Source organism: Meriones unguiculatus, chromosome 6 (assembly GCF_030254825.1).
Source record: "Meriones unguiculatus strain TT.TT164.6M chromosome 6, Bangor_MerUng_6.1, whole genome shotgun sequence".
NCBI classification, from domain to species: domain Eukaryota; kingdom Metazoa; phylum Chordata; class Mammalia; order Rodentia; family Muridae; genus Meriones; species Meriones unguiculatus.
This window is the reverse complement of record NC_083354.1, coordinates 127,304,386-127,320,645: the sequence shown is the minus strand read 5'-3', so window position 1 is coordinate 127,320,645 and position 16,260 is coordinate 127,304,386. Positions and strand designations below refer to the sequence as shown.

Genomic DNA, 16,260 nt, shown 5'->3' with positions numbered 1-16,260 from the left:
TGCAATAAAAGCATACTTACTTCCGTGCTGATTACCCTATGGCTGGCTCATAGTAACTAATACTTCTCCAAATACTAGTTGTGGACTAAGAAAGAGGGCATTTCTATGCCCAAAACTGGAAATCTCTTGAGCCAGTTTCACAGGGGCCAGGCTACTCCACTGCTGTTTAAACTCTAGAAGTTACAGCGGGGCATGGTGGTACACACCTATCATCCTAGCATTTGGGAGGGCCAAAGGCAGGTGGATCTCTGTGGTGTTGAGGCCAGTCTGGTCTACATTGTTAGTTCCAGACCAGCTGGAATTACTAGAGAGAGCCTACCTCAAAATAAAAATAAAAACGAGCAATTAACAGTTTTCAGGCCTTGAGTCATAAATAAATAGTAAAGCTTTTGTAAAGACGGAGGTTGCTGCCATATCTGATGTGTGGCTCAAAGTGTCTATGCAGACTGGGAAGTAATATAGCCACTTCTGAACCTCTTTAGAAAGATTACTTGCGTGAACATTAGACAGACTGGCTACTAAGAAAGCACAAATTATATGCTTCACCATTTATCTGATACACCATATAAATACAGAAATCACTCATGTGGGAGCCAGAAGTGCTAATCAACCAGCTCCAAAACCAAAGCCTCCGTCACCTCTCCTCCACTCTAACTTTCCCTTGCCACTTTATAAACATGTGGAAAGCTATGCGAAGACAGGCTACAAGCCCTACTTAGGGAACTCCTGCTTCTTAGTAATCTAGTTGGAAGTTTCACTTCCTTTCCTGCCTGTCAGGCATCTGCCTGAGAAGGAAACAAGCGACTGTCACTGTTATTCAGAAAGCTGGTGGATGGGAGACTGTGTTTCCCAGAGTTCTGCATCCTAGGCTCTGCTGTTTTCCACCCAGGCTTTTTATCCCTGCTATAATACCCACCAAATTCCAAGTTCCCCAAGTTTGGCAAGTTTGCTAACAACTAGTTTTGTGATAAAGGAACACCTGTGGTTGTATGATTTCCAGGAAGAAGAGCAGTAGGTTACTGCTGCTAGCTGGACTCAGCAAAAATTAGGAACGAGGTGCCCCCAAGAACAGCACACTTACCAACATTTGATGATAGCACCTCAACCTGCCTCATTCATCCTGCCTCTGATGTTTCTGTGGTTGACACTTGTTCTTCACAAGGTAATGTCTTCTAAAAACTTCACTACCAGTAATTTGTGATACAACGATGTGGCTACAGGCAAATAGAATATGTTTTTCCAAAGCCACTCCTTCCATATTATGATATTTGAATAAAATTGACACTAACTCTTATCCCTAGTACTTTTGAACAATGTGCCAACGTATTCCTCACGGAACTCCTGGTAAGTTAGGGCACAGACAACAAGCCATGTAATGCTCTGGGAATATGAAATAGTAGGAAGACAGGAAATGTCAAAATCAACTTTGATACAAAATTTTAGTGAAAAATAAATAAATTAAAAAAATGTCAGTGGCAGGATTACATATGCAACCTCATATTTAAAAAAATAAGAGTTCAAGGAAACTCCATCTGGCTTTTGCAACTAGAATTGATGGTTTTATATTATAGTTTCTGCCCTCTCTGTTCTCTTAAAGCATGCATGTGATGACTCAGGATATTGCTCCATGCCTAGAATCCCAACACTCTGGAGGCAGAGTTTGAGGCCAGCCTGGTTTATACAATGAGACACTGTTTCAAAGTTAATTAATTAGTTAATTGAATACAAGTGATTAAAGAAGAGACCCGGCATATTAATAGAGTTTCTCAAAGGAAACAACAGAAAGAGAGGTGTTTATTTCTATCAGATTACATGTTCAAATTCAGTTGAGAAGGAATGGCACAAATCTTCAAACATGCAATCCCCAAAGAAGAAAACAGACCCTTCAGTCTTACCCATAGGTCTATTTCTGTCCCTGAGGTCCCTGTGGCTGGGGTGTCGGTAGGAGTCCCTGTAGTGGTGGGCAATGGCCATATCATCCAAACGGTAATGCTGAGGTGGAGGTGGGGTGGGGTGAGGCAGGCCATTTGGCTGGTAGGATAAGCCATTATTTGGACTGTATCGCTGGCCTGGGCTAATAGTGCATGGTCGCTTGCTTGGATGTTCTGAGTGCAAAGGCTCTCTGTCGAAGCCATTTTCTTTGGTTCTGAGGAGGGAAGAAAGAGAGTTTTGTTTCATAAAGTATGCAACATAGTCCAGACACTCCGACTTGAGCTAGCAATATCCAAGAGAACGTTTCTTCACTGGCCAGTAAAGTACAAATTAATGCTTCCAAGAAACTCTATACATGCTCAGCCTGAAAGGATCACCATGTCAGGAGCAGGAAATGTCACACTTGTCATTGATCTAGCCAACCCCATTGCAGCTATGGTTCACGTGATTAAGTCACAAATAAGAGGAGACCCAGTCTCCTTCTACAGGTGATGTATTCATATAAAAAGGTCCTTGGCCTCTAACTAGGACGCCCTAGTATCTGCTTTGCTGCAAAGCTGGTTCACACCGATAATCCCAGCCCTTGAAACAATAAGGCAGGAGGATATGCACCCCAGCCTGGGGTACATACTGAAACCCTGCCTCAAGAAATTCAGAGAACAGACCTATTAGTGTTTAGTGATGTTTCATCAGAGTAAAGCACAATTACTATCTAGGTGAATAATGTGTGCCAATCTATCCCACCTGGCATCTGACTTTTGTCCCCAAGAACACGTGAGTGCTATTTCATTGGAAATGGCAGTCTTAAAATGTAAATTAATTCAAATTAAATAAAGTTCAAAACTTAATTTTTCAGTAGCCACATGTCAGGTTCTCAATGGCCACCAGTGATTGTAAGTCACAGAACTTGATCTCAAAGATACAAAGTACTTCCATATTCTCCTTGCATGCAAAGATCCATCTGAACTCATACAGTGAATCTAGGTCCCTGACATTATCTTCAGTCACCAAAAGAGAAACCAGTCAACAGTCGTACAGCTAGCTGGGACTACAAGGAAACTCCAGGTCAGTTTCTTTTGCTTTGTTTTTTTTTTTTTGTTTTTGTTTTTGTTTTTGTTTTTGTTTTTTCTTTTAGAAGAGAGAGTAGTGTTGGGGATTGAACCCAAGGAATAATATGTAAATTCTCTACTACTGAGTTATACTTTCAGAGCTAGCACCTACTTGATTTTAAAACTCAGTAAATTAATTTCTAGAGAGTTTGTGTGCCCTGCCTCGGGCTATTGGGTCTTACAACAGGCCTGGAACAGCCCAAATGAATTTCACCATGTAATGTATTGCATTGTGAACTTGACGTTTAGGAGAAATGCATTTCACAAATGAAACCAGATAGCTTATTGCTGCTCCTGGCTTAGCAGACACAAGTAGGGCTAAAGAAACAGGTTCTTGCTGAATACATCTCTACTCTTTAGAGAGTAACCCAATAAAGTCAGTAAGAAAGGAGCAAATTACATCTCTCTTTGTCTGGAAGCAACGCCTATAAACTAACAACATTTCAACAGTTGGCTCTCCTCATCAAGACAGTGAAACATTGGTAACATCTATTTTCCCATGGAAGTCACCTCATAAGAATCTTACCAATTCACACGGGCTTCAGAGTTCTATGTGCCTTTTCAATCTTAAACTAGTAAATAGCTACAGAGCCCATTCAACACCTTTCCTTCTTTCCTGGCATTAGTGACAGTCCTTATTTGATTATAGCAAAGGAGCCAATGGAGGGAAAACTGAATCAAGGGTGTAGATAATCAGAGGCAGCAGAGCTCTATAAGGATCTTCCCATCTGTTCCCGTAGGATGGAGTCCCAGTGACAATTTATACACTCCAGCCAGGGAAAGACAGATAAAGGGGTTGGAGACAGAGAATGCCAGCATCCAAGAAATGGAGAGAAAGTATGCAGAGTTCAATGGGAATGAATACATGCCCACCAAAAGTTAAAGGAGACGGGAGCCTGGCTGATATCGGAAATGACAGCAGTCCATGGCCACCGTGGGAAGAGCAGCCAGAAATCTCAGTGCCGCTCCTCCCATCAAGCATGTGTCTGCACTTAACATACTGACTCCATATATATTGATCACTGGAATCAGACTGAAGTATACAGTTCAGCTCAGACATTACTTAAATAATTTTCAAAGTGGAAAGAAACGTTTCAGATATCGATTTATGGTGAGTCTGTATATGTGACTCTAATGCGTACTTTCATATCCTACACATTTACGCAGTTTGACATTCAGTACATTTTACCAGCCTACATCAGCCGGAAAGCAGGGAGACCATGACGAGCTAGGAACATAATGCTAACCCAGCACCTACCTTACTGGCAGTGTGGTGTAGTGGAAAGAGCACGGGACTGGAAGTCAAGAGACCTGAGAGCTAGTCCTGGCTCTTCCACGACTAGCTGTGTGACCTTGGGCAAGTCACTTAACCTCTTTGGACCTCAGTTTGCTCATCTGTAAAATGAAAGGGTTGGACTAGATCAGTGGTTTTCAAACTGTGACGCCTGACGTGCATACGGGACTCTGTAGGCAACGGAGAACTGTTTGCCCTGCCAATCAGGATTTAAAGGGCCAGCGAAACCCACTGATCACTCTTACCTGTTTAAGGAAATGAGGCTCTGCCTAAGATCTCATTTTTAAAGAAAAAATAATCTGCTGCTGAAAAGCAAGTTTGAAAACCACTGGACTAGGTGACAGCTGAGGCCCCTTCTGGTGAGAAAACCCAACAATCCAATGCTTCCGTTACATTCTAGTGTTACTATTCTAATTAACTCTTAATGTTATTCTAATACTCTTGCTAGAATATTCTAATGCCAATGGCATTCCTAGAAAGATTAAAGCATCCCAGGGATGATGGCATTCTGACCAAGCTTGAAGTGTGAAACTCAGCAAACTGTGTCAAGTTTTCCACTCTTTGTTTTACAGAATGTATTATTCATAGTTAATGTATGTGTGTGTGTTTGTTTGTTTGAATGTAGAAATAATAAAAAACCCTAAATATCTTTAAGCAGCTCCATAGCATTTCTAAACATCAAAGCACCTTTGACAAATTTGTGTCACACCAGTACGGCTTGTGGCTTTGGCTTCCCCTTATATCGATGACATTAACAGCAACATGAAACAGTGAAAGAATCCTGCCAATTCTCAAGTTGACATGCTTACGTGAGCCTCTGATGAGTGCTTTTACTTCAATGACCCAATCAGAAGAAACAAAGCCAATTCCCAATCCCAGAAGCACAGGTACAGCTGGGTGTCAAGTTTGTCCTCTCTCTTTAAGGTCCCTGCATTCTAGATGGAATCCCCTCACTCTGAGAACTGGTGAAGTTACAAAACATACCTCCTTGGGGTAGTTATCATTCACAACAGAGCCCTGACATGGAGTTGAGAAGCTTCCTAGGGTCGCCCTGCCTAGCAATAACCCCCACCCTATTCACAGGACGGTTGTCCAGAGTAGTAACTAAAACAACTTAATTGCCATTTGTCTCTGTGTTTTGTAACTATAACTATAGTTTGCTTAGGTAAATTCCATATTTGCATTTTTATTTTTTACCCTTTTCAAAGTGTATTAGGCAAAATTAAATACCTTTTCATTGTCCCAAACCAGTCTTCCCTTGAAATAACTCAAATCTACAAATGAATCACTACAATATGCCTCAGGGCAATATGGAAGATGGTTTTTAATTTTTAAAGTCTACCTTGGGATACCATATTCTTCAACCGGAAGCTATTATCTGAATGAAAGTTCATCATTCAACACTTAGTCAAAACCATGTGCAAGGTCTGAAGTAAGCCCAGCTAAGACTCAGCACCATGCCTTGGCTTCCTTAATTTTCTAGCCACAGATGCCAGCTCAGTAACTGGAAACATCATTTAAAAAGAAAAAAAAAAAAAACAGCAGTAAGAGGAAAGACAGGGAAAAGGATGGAAGCCTACTATAGGGGTCCTCTAAAAGGCTCCATCCAACAGGGGATTGAAGCAGATGCTGAGACTCACAGCCAAACTTTGGACAGAGCACAGGGAGTCTTATGGAAGAAGGGGGAGAGAGAAGAATACAGAGGTGACAGGAGCTCTACAAGGTGAGCAACAAGGCTAAAAAATATCCAAGCCCAGAGGGTCCTGCAGAGACTGATGCACCAACCAAGCACCATGCATGGAGAGGACCTAGATTCCCTGCTCAGATGTAGCCTACAGGAAGCTCAGTCTTCATGTGGATTCCCAAGTAAGGGGAGCAGGGACTGCCTCTGGCATGAATTTGTTGACTGCTCTTTGATCATTTCCCCCTGGCAATGTGGCCTCATCAGGCCACAGAGGAAGAGGATCCAGGCAGTCCTGATGAGACTTGATAATCCAGGGACATATAGCAGGGGAGGAAACTCCCCCTTTCAGTGGACTAGGGGAAGGGGATAGGAAGAAAGAGTGGAGCAGGAGAAGCTGAGGGAGGAGAAGTTATATCTACAAACAAGATATAAAGTGAATAAATTGTAAAAAATTAAAATAATAATAATAATAACAATAATACCCAGTAGGGAAACAACTTAAAAAGGCTAAATATGTTCTTTAACAGACTAAGGCTATTTTTTTCTAGTTCCTCAGTCACAGAGATTATCAATCAATAGTGGGAAAGCCTTCATGAGGGGCTGGAGAGATGGCTCAGTGATTAAGAGCATATTCTATTCTTTCAAAAGACGCCAGTTTGACTCCTGGCACCTATGTCAAGCAGCTCACAACAACCTGTAACCCCAGATGAGATCTCTGGTATGTGGCATGTGAGCAGACCCATACACAGATATGTATCTAAGAAGTATTAATAAAACAAATCTTTCTAAAAAGTCTACATGAAATATTCATCAAGCCACGATGGACACTGTGCACTGACAATCCCTGTGCAGCATACAACAGACTACATCCTTCAAGGAGATGGAAAACAAGCTGTCGTGAAGAAGAGGTGACAGAAAAAGGCAAGGCCAGTCTCCTGAATGATAGATACAGAGGGTCTGAGCGCCTCCTTTTCTCTAGATGTATGTTTTTTTATTGGGAAAATCCCCTGTAAAACTTGTCTGGGGCTAGGCAATGATCTCCTGCCTAAGAAACACTGCAATGGGGAAGAGCTGCCCTGTTGTGGTAGTGCGTGCCTGACAGTTCAAAGCCAGTTCAGACTACAGAGTAAGATCCCATCTCAAAAAAGGAAAAGAAAAGAAAAACATCAGCTAATCTTAGCTCCATACATAACTTCATAAAATGCCTTAGATGCTTACTTATGTGAGCTCAGCAGAAATTTCAGACTGGGTGAACTCAACCGGCCCTCTTTTCCTCTATTGCTTCCCCAACCCCTCCTCCATTGTTGCTGGAATTCAGTAACTGTCTTCCTCTGAATACTCAACTGTTGGTGGTCTGTAATACACCTGGGTCCACCCTCTCTTATTCAGACCATTTTGATTTCCATCCTGTCTTTCCTATTGAGCAATCATCGAAGCACATCCTGGGTTGTTTCTTCCAACTTGTCTGCTGTTTGTCTCCACAGCTATATTCAACCCTGGACTGTCCCCCTCCACCACCCGAGAAGATGAGCAGGAAGGGAACACTTATCTGAAATCCCCTTCCATCAACCACAAAGACACATTATTTTTTCTTAAGCTTCCTATGTCTATATCTCAATTTTAGGAGGAAAAGTTCTATTAAAGAAGAGATTAAGGGCATTAGAATTCAGTACTAATCAAGCAATATCAAACATGCCTTCCATCTTCTGAAATGTGCCGTTTGTTAAGATCTCCATAGCATGACGGGACCTTGGCTCAGAAGAAAAACATCATTCTCCAAGCATAACTCAAAGCATAATCGTACAAGACGTCCCTTCATAAATTGCTCAGAAATGGATGACTCTTAAAAAAAATCTTACATCATAAAGTTTTTTCTTGATGTGTAACTGAAACAAAAAATATTATAAACCTTCCTGTCTCCTTAAAAAGAAAATCAAAGCTAATTCTCAATTAAAAAAAAAAAAAAAAAAAAAAAAAAAAAAAAACCCTGCAGTGATTTCTGTGTTTTCTTATCAGTCTTCAGGAAAGGAGACATTTAGATGGCAATGAAAGAGAAACAAATACTGGAATGCCACAGCACTGTCACTAGTGGGCCAGATGGAGAAGAGCACCTTTAATCTCTCTATTGCTACAACTTCCCAAGAGAGATATGTTCTGGCAACACGCACAACTGTCTTCCGAAAGATGTAAGAGGCAGGTGGATGTCTGCTACTCCAGACACAAAAAAGATGCCTGGACTTTCAAAGATTATGGCACACAGGTTCAGAGAGCCACCTAGGCCTGCCTTCCCCAGGTGGGAGAAGGCGATTCTTCCCTCTTCTGCCTCCTAGCACTGGCCATCTGTTCACCAGGTGGAGTGTCCCTGGTTGTCCCCTTTGCATCCTCTAATCTCCGCCACTGCAGGAATGCTCTGTTTTCTCTCGATGCCTCTGTGTTCCTACTTGTCTATGCATATTCTAGTCAGAACCTTCCAGTCTCTCCTGGTACCTGAGCCAATCTCCACATTTGGTTCCTGGTCAGCCATGCTCCATGTTCATGCATGTATTTCAGAGATATATCTTTTTAAAACAAACAAAAAATAAGGATTATTGGGGAAGAAGTAATTGTATATGTTATTAAAAATTACTATGATAAGCATAGCTTGAATTATTTTTAAGTGGGAGAAAATCATTTTCTTTATTTTGCTTTTATTTTGTTTTAGGTACTAGTGTATGTAATGTGTCATCCCAAGCTTCAGTGGAAAATCAAAGATGTGTTCTTTATTTTCCCTTTTATTGAAAACAGATTTTTTTCTCATATAATACATTCTGATTACATTTTCTTCTTCCTCTAATCCTTCCAGTTTCTCCTCCCTTTCAATCCCACCATCTCTGTCTCTCATTAGAAAAGAACAGACTTTTAACAAAGCCCAACAAAAAGATAAAAACAAAAACTATCACATCGAAGGCGAACAACCCAACAGCAGGAAAAGAACTCAATGGAAGGTACAAGAATCAGAAGCCCCCTCGTTCACACACTCAGGATTCCCATGACAATACTAAATGGAAAGCGATAATACATAGCAGAGGGTCTGGTAAAGACCCTGACAGGCTCTGTGTTTGCTGAGACACATTAGGTCCCTGTGAGTTCATGTGAGCCTTGATCAGCTGATTCGGAGGCTCTTGTCCTCTTGGTGTCTTCCATTTCCTCTGGCTCTTACATTCTTCCTGCCTGCTCTTCCATGGGGTTCCCTGAGCTTTGAGGGGAGGGAAGGTGAGGACACGGCATTTAGGACTGAATGTCCCGAAGTCTCCCACTCCCTGTGTACTGTCTGGATGTGGGTCTCTGTATCTGTTCCACCTACTACAGACTTGATCTCAATGGAGGATTACTCCATGAGATTATAACTTGCCACTGGACTTAAATTTCTGTGCACACATCCACGTGAGCTAGTGTCTACCTGTCTGTATTTGATGGATACTGAACTAGAGAACTGTTCACACTGGTGTGATGCTCTGTCGTATACTACTAGACTACCCTAATGTGAAACAGAGTCTTACTGTGATGCCCAGGCAGGCCTCAAACTTGAGATCCTCTTGTCTTAGCTAGCCGAGTGTTAAAATTCTAGTTATGCACTACCATTCCTAAACTAGGAGTAAATTCTTTATTAAATTAAATATTATACAACTGGTGCTCTGAGACTCTATACTCTCATACAGGACCTGTGTACGAAAGAGTTCAGAGAACCAGGAGAATTGTTAAGATACATTAGAGAGAAAGAGGGTTTCCCCAGAATGTACACTCAAAAGAGCAGGCACTTTCGAGTCACAAAGAGTTGGCTCCAGCATTTAGCTCTGCTTTTTCTGGCCATATGAATATAGGAGGCTTAACCTTTTAAAAAATTCAGTGTTTACATTTTCATAATGAAGACTATCTTAGACTTGCTGAGAGGACTAGAAGAAAGAATGAAGAACACATATCTGACAGCCAACAAGCTCATCAAGGTGCTTAGTTCTCCAGCTGTAGAACTGGGAGGCCAACACTAGAAAACCACAGCTTCACAAACGTAGGTGTTGAAGTTGGAGAACCTGGGACTGGGATCCCCTCTCGTAAGCCACGTGACCTCAGACACAGTGTACAACCTTCCTGACTCTGCACATAATACTGTAGGTTAGTGGTTGAATTATTCAGTTCAGGGCACATCTGAAGACCTCAATAAACAGTGGCTATTATTATAGAATTGTAACATAAGAGACACTGAGTCAGGCTGGGAGACAGGTGTGGAGTCATGACACATGAGATGTAGGAATGAGGGCAGATATCAGAAATGGGAATAGAAAGCTAGGAATAGGGAATATTTGGAACATCTAGACCCGACAGGAGTGACAAGAAGGAAGGCTGCTTCAGTTGAAACTAGAATTCACAGTGGGGGAACCATCCCTGCAACCACATCTTCTTTCTCAGCCAATGGTATTTCACTGGAAGTCTTCATCACTGATGTGACCAAGAGCACAAGAACTACTGCAACACAAGAACTACTGCAACTACCCTGCAACCACATCTTCTTTCTCAGCCAATGGTATTTCACCAGAAGTCTTCATCACTGATGTGACTAAGAACACAATTACCACAGAGATTCGTGCATATTTCCTGAAATTGAGGAATGCATACATAATGCATGCAAATTACTATCATAAGAATTTTCCCATTTTATTTTCATGGGATGAAAAATGCAGTAATCTGACAGACTTAGTTCTTTTTTTTATATGCAATTTTTTAAATTATTTCTATTACTATTATTTACAGTTTAACTATGTATCCAATTATAACTCCCTTCCTCATCTCTTTCCATTTCTATCCTCCATCCCTTTTTTTTAATTTTTAATTTTTTTTAAATTACACTTTATTCACTTTGTATCCCCCCATAAGCCCCTCCCTCCTCCCCTCCCGGTCCCATCCTCCCATCCCCTTCTTCCCGCATGCCCCTCCCCAAGTCCACTGATAGGGGAGGTCCTCCTCTCCTTCCTTCTGATCTTCGTCTATCAGATCACAATCAGAAGTGCTGCATTGTCATCTTCTGTGGCCTGGTAGGGTTGCTCCCCGCTCAGGGGGAGGTGATCAAAGAGCAGGCCAAGTTCTTATTCATAGAGTTGATTAATCATGGAGTTTTCCCCTAGTGAGTATGTACATTTTCCTTTTTAGAAAATCAAAAGCACTGAAACCTTATTCATTTTACTGAGAAGAAAGGGACATACACAGTTCAGTTGGCATGTGAGCTGGTGCCAAACCTTACATACTTAACCAACACAGTTTCAAAATGTCAGCCTTTTGATCTCTAACCTTCAGCATTTACTAACTTACTCATTAAGCCAGGAAACCTGGCTCATTATGGATTTTTCTATCATTAAAAAAGACTTATAAAACCTTAGAACATAATGCTATGGCATTTACCTACTTCTGCAATTACAAAAAAGAATTTAATTAGAGAATGAAAAAATCCAATTCTTAATTGAGCTTTCCTCATTTAAATTATGCATATTCAAACATATTTTGTACAACTTCTTTATTTCATCACAAATATACACCCAGGTTTCCTTTGTGACTTTGGGCAAATTCTTAAAGCCTAAATTTTCTCAAATATGAAGAGAAGCAGTTGACTTGGTCCATCCATAAGAACCCTCCCAGGTGACAAATTATCTAGAGTCAAACAAGTCGCTTTTTGAAAAAGTTTAGTTGCTGATGGCGGGGTGTATATTAAGCCAGATCTACAGCTTCAGAAACAGATAGTCTGAAAGTGTTCAACTGAGGAATGAAGTCATATCAAAATGATGAATAAGAGAATTGGTACCCAGGAGCAATCATTTGAGCGGATTAAGAGAAAGCGAACAAGCAATGGAACCCATCCAAAAGCAAAGATCGTTTCATTGGCTCTCGTCAGGAAGAGGCGTTCTCTAAGGAAAAGCAATACAGTGCGATATATAAGGCAGAACAAGTACCTGCCATACCAGGACCTGGGCGGGAAAGACAGCACTGATAGTCAGTGAGGCATCAGTGCTGACTTACAAGGAACTAAGAGCTTTCTATTTGTTCTTCACATTTAACTGGCGCGCACACACCACACACAGTTACCATCTCTTTACACATTATTTTGATATTTCCAAAATGACAAAATAATGTCTCAAAAAAAAAGAAGAAGAAACATCTCCTACAAATAAAAATTCTCTTTGCCTACTAAAAAAACAAACAAACATGTTTTAAAATGAAAATTAAGGTCTTTTGTTTTGTTTTGGCTCTGCAATATTATTCCATAGAACTACACATTAAGTACAATTGTTCAGGGACTCTCCCCCAGGCTACCTTCACAAGGAACTGCAAAGCATTTTACTATTCCATATAGAAAAAGGCAAAGGAATGGTTACATAAACTTCTGTAGAGGCTGCACGTCTTTGTAAATGACAGCCACATTAGCCATACTCAGGGGTGTGTGCCTGTAATGTTAGTACCTGTGACCTAGAGGCAGAAGGATCAGGTCAGCACCTTCCTTGGCTGGCCTAAGGACTGGATACTGTCTCACATAACAAACTAGAACAGTGATGGTTTAAAAACCCAAACCAAACACCACCACTACCACCAAAGCATAGCCAGTAAAAATAAATTTAGGATAAGAATAAAGTTAAGCTTGCCAAAGCCCATCCCTGAAATACATTAGCCTGGCAATTGTCACAGAATTTAAACCCCCAAAGTTGTAAACAAAATAGAGACCGCTCTTTGTTCGTGACATGTCGTGAACAAATTACCAAAATGTGTTTTCTCCTCAGGTGTCAGTTTTTCCCTCTTCCGGTGACTGATGGCTCCCAGTGTTATTACAGAAACAGATTGATCTTTTTAATGAGCCACTTTAATAGACTCCAAAATCTCACCGTGGCTGCTCATCCATGTCAGACCATATGTACCAACAAAACATTGACTGAAACAACAAAAAACTCTGCTGTCAGACAGCTATATACTCTATAAAACTTCATATAGTAGAGCAGAATATACAAATAAATAACCAGAGAAGAAGAAAATGCATATGCAAACAAGACGCAGGAAATATATGCAAAATCATACTGTAGAGACCCATATTTTCTTGGCTCTGATAAAATTCCCACAAGATACAAATGTATTTACACAATATATTCTCATTACGCTTCCTCCTAACAGTAAGGAAACCTGTTTTCCAGCTCTCCACTATAAAATACAGATCAGCTTGAGAAAGAACGCTCCATGCGAAGAAGCGTCCCAGGAGATCTGACTGCAGGTACTATCCTAATCAAGCATAAGACAGAAGACTCCTAGAAATGTAGTCTACATGACTGCATACATGCACACATGCACACAAGGAACCAGCAGAACAAGAATGCTATCTTTACATTTGTCGCAACCATCTAATCCTTCCCGTTATACCTTCCTCGAAATAAATTCTCTTTCTCACAGCTTCGTACTTGTCTCCCTGAAAACGTGGAATATCTCGATACTTGAACACAGTACTCATTTTCTGTGACTTTAATGTGTTTGAACTGGCAGGAGAGTCACATGCAAACCATCTACCCTCGAGCCACATCACGGTTCACACATCCCCTACTTAGATTACAAAGCTCCTTTTATAATGTAATATGCTGAAGTCTTAAACAGTTACTCGGCCATAAATGGGCTGTCTCTCTCAGCCTGTCAAAGGCTCCGAGAGGACCATGGAAGAAAGAATGTTAAGGCAGAAAGATGGAGGAAGTGCTGTGAAATGCTGTCTTGTGGACAAGACATGGCTGTAGCACCCATGAATTTACAGTGGCTAACCTACGTAAGACAAGGCCTGTCAACATTGCCTCATAGATGGGTAAAGGACTCTAAGGCACACCTCCTCCCTAGAAGCTACATGCAGTTAATGGTTGCTAGAAGAGGTGTCATATTCTTTAGTAGTGTAATCACTGGTGAGCTTCCCTCCTCAAATAAAGAGTCCCTACTCATGCTCACACAAGCAACCATAATTCCATTCAATGGGCCACCAAAAGAAAGGCAGAAAAAAAATATATACCTAAAAGTGTTTAGAGGACTCATTGGTGTGATGGGAGGAGGAAGGGAATATTTGGTAGGGGAGGTGAAGAAAGGTATATAACAGATATATAAGAATACATCATACACACACCTATGAGGACGAAGAGAGAAAAATGAAATTGTGCAAGAATATATAATTTTTTAAGTCCTATGTTGAGCAAGGCCCAGTAGCTCATGACAATAATCTGAGAATTTAGGAGTGTAAAGCAACAAGAGTGTAGTAAAGTCAAGGCCAGCCTGGATTATAGAGTGAGGCATTTCCTCAAAAAATCAGAAAAGGAAGCGTATGAGGAAGGCGGAAAAGAGGAAGGGAGGGAGAAATCGTATTGCAAGAGGATGAATTCTACCGGAACTGCTTTAACTTCAGGAAACATGGCTTGCTTGGAATAGAAACGCACTGACTTGTAAAGTCAGTGATGTGTTTGAGGGCAGCTCATTAAGCCTGAGATAGAGGTATCTGAGTAATTCCAAGGCTCCAAAGTTCCTGTGACTGTATGACCTCTCAAAGCTGCTTGAAAGATCAGGAGAGAGAGAGTAAAGTACAAAAGTAGGTTCTAGAATACAGTTTCATTTTAAACACCTTCATAGTTAACACATACTGTGCAAAATGCTGCTAAGACTTCACATTCATGCTATGAATACCTGTGGCTGAAGTATTTATAAAAATAGTTTAAATAAGACATGCGGAAGTTTCATGTGTATGAAACAGATTCAACAGTTAACCTGTGGGTTACTGGAGAGAGGTCTCCCTTTTCCCTTTGTAAGAACTCTCAGGCTTGAGGGCAGACTATCTGATGAGGTAAGTATTGGCTAGTAAACATTTTTTTTTTCAGCAAAAGTATTATCTGTTAGCTCTGTCATATAACTGTTATTTTGAATCAGTTCATCCTGGCATCCTTTCAGATTTCTCTTAGTTCATATAGCATTTCTTAGATCAAATAGCTACTGCTGGGTGTTCATTGCCTTAACATATATAGGCCACCTTTTAAACACATCATAATTTTAGGAAACGGAACAGTGATTTTCACAAACACTGGAGCCTAAAATCTACGGTTGGGTTAAGCTACATAATAAGGGAGAATTTCAATGCTGAGGTGTATCTATGAACCCATGGTGGTACTTGGTCCTTCTGTCAATCACTCATCTTTGCATTTTGGTTTTAATAATGAAACCTTCAGTTCAGACTGCACAAAAGCTGCCCCCACACAGGCCAGAGACTCACTTCTCTGTAAAATTCCACGCCAGCATGGGAAGGCCAGACTGGTCTTGTGAGAGATGGAGGCTACCGATTTCAAAGTGACCTAAACATGTCCTCACACTTGAGACAGGAGGAGAGGCCACAGTTAGCCCAGGGGCCTCCTCCCTCTCACCTGTCTGGAGTTCGCCTCTTCCCGTTTTCGTTCACATCGAGAAGCAGCTCTGAGGAGTCAACAGGGGAGGTGGTGCTGGCATCCAGAAGCAGCTGTTCATGCTGAGCGAGGTACTGGGCAGGGTTCTGTTTGGCTAGCCTTGCGCAGTGGAGGAGTTCACGCTGGAGCAGGGGCAGGTTGGCCTGCAAGAACACGACAGTCAATGGCTTCTGAGCTGTCTATCTGGTGGCTGTGCTGCTTAAACCCTGGAGCAGCATAAGCAATGCAGCCACACTGGGGTCAGCCCATGCTAGCCTGGTGAGTCCGCTTCTCTCTCCTCTCGTTCCTTACTGATAACACTTCTTTCCAGTGGTACTTGTGACTCATGAGGGCCCTGAAACTATGGAAGTTCTGCAGGCAGTAAGATTCAAGCTCCATGAATGAGCAAATGTTGGCTTTCTCCAGGAAGAAAGGTTAAATAACGCCTTCACAGAACAATTAAGCTGAGAAAAGGCTACTCAGCATACTCAGTGGTATTTAGGGACTTACTGGTCAAACAATAGGCCAGTCTCATGAAATATCTTCTGACAACTTCTAACTTCAAATGACAGGCATACCAATAGACTGATAAATAATTCTGACACTCTCCAATATTTTATTACATATATTTCCTTGCATGCTTTTTATTACATATATATTTTATGACATTATGTAATGTAATAGCAGGCAATTATACTTATAGTGAGATAGTAAAACAAAACCAAAGACAGCATTTTATTTACTCTGAGCTGCTTGGACATAAGTTCAGGCTGTTGCTGTTTT

At 41.2% G+C, this 16,260-nt stretch overlaps 1 protein-coding gene across 7 annotated transcripts in view; it reads right to left on the bottom strand.

Moving 5' to 3' along the window:
* The window catches only part of Runx1t1 (RUNX1 partner transcriptional co-repressor 1), a 153,779-nt gene that overhangs the window by 36,189 nt on the left and 101,330 nt on the right, over positions 1 to 16,260 (bottom strand). For all 7 annotated transcript variants that reach the window (XM_021653803.2, XM_021653804.2, XM_060386013.1 and 4 more), the window contains 2 exons: positions 15,460 to 15,641; positions 1,896 to 2,146 (listed from right to left, as the gene is read on the bottom strand). In XM_021653803.2, the coding sequence (XP_021509478.1) occupies positions 1,896 to 2,146; positions 15,460 to 15,641 (433 nt within the window). The remainder of the gene's footprint in view (positions 1 to 1,895; positions 2,147 to 15,459; positions 15,642 to 16,260) is intronic.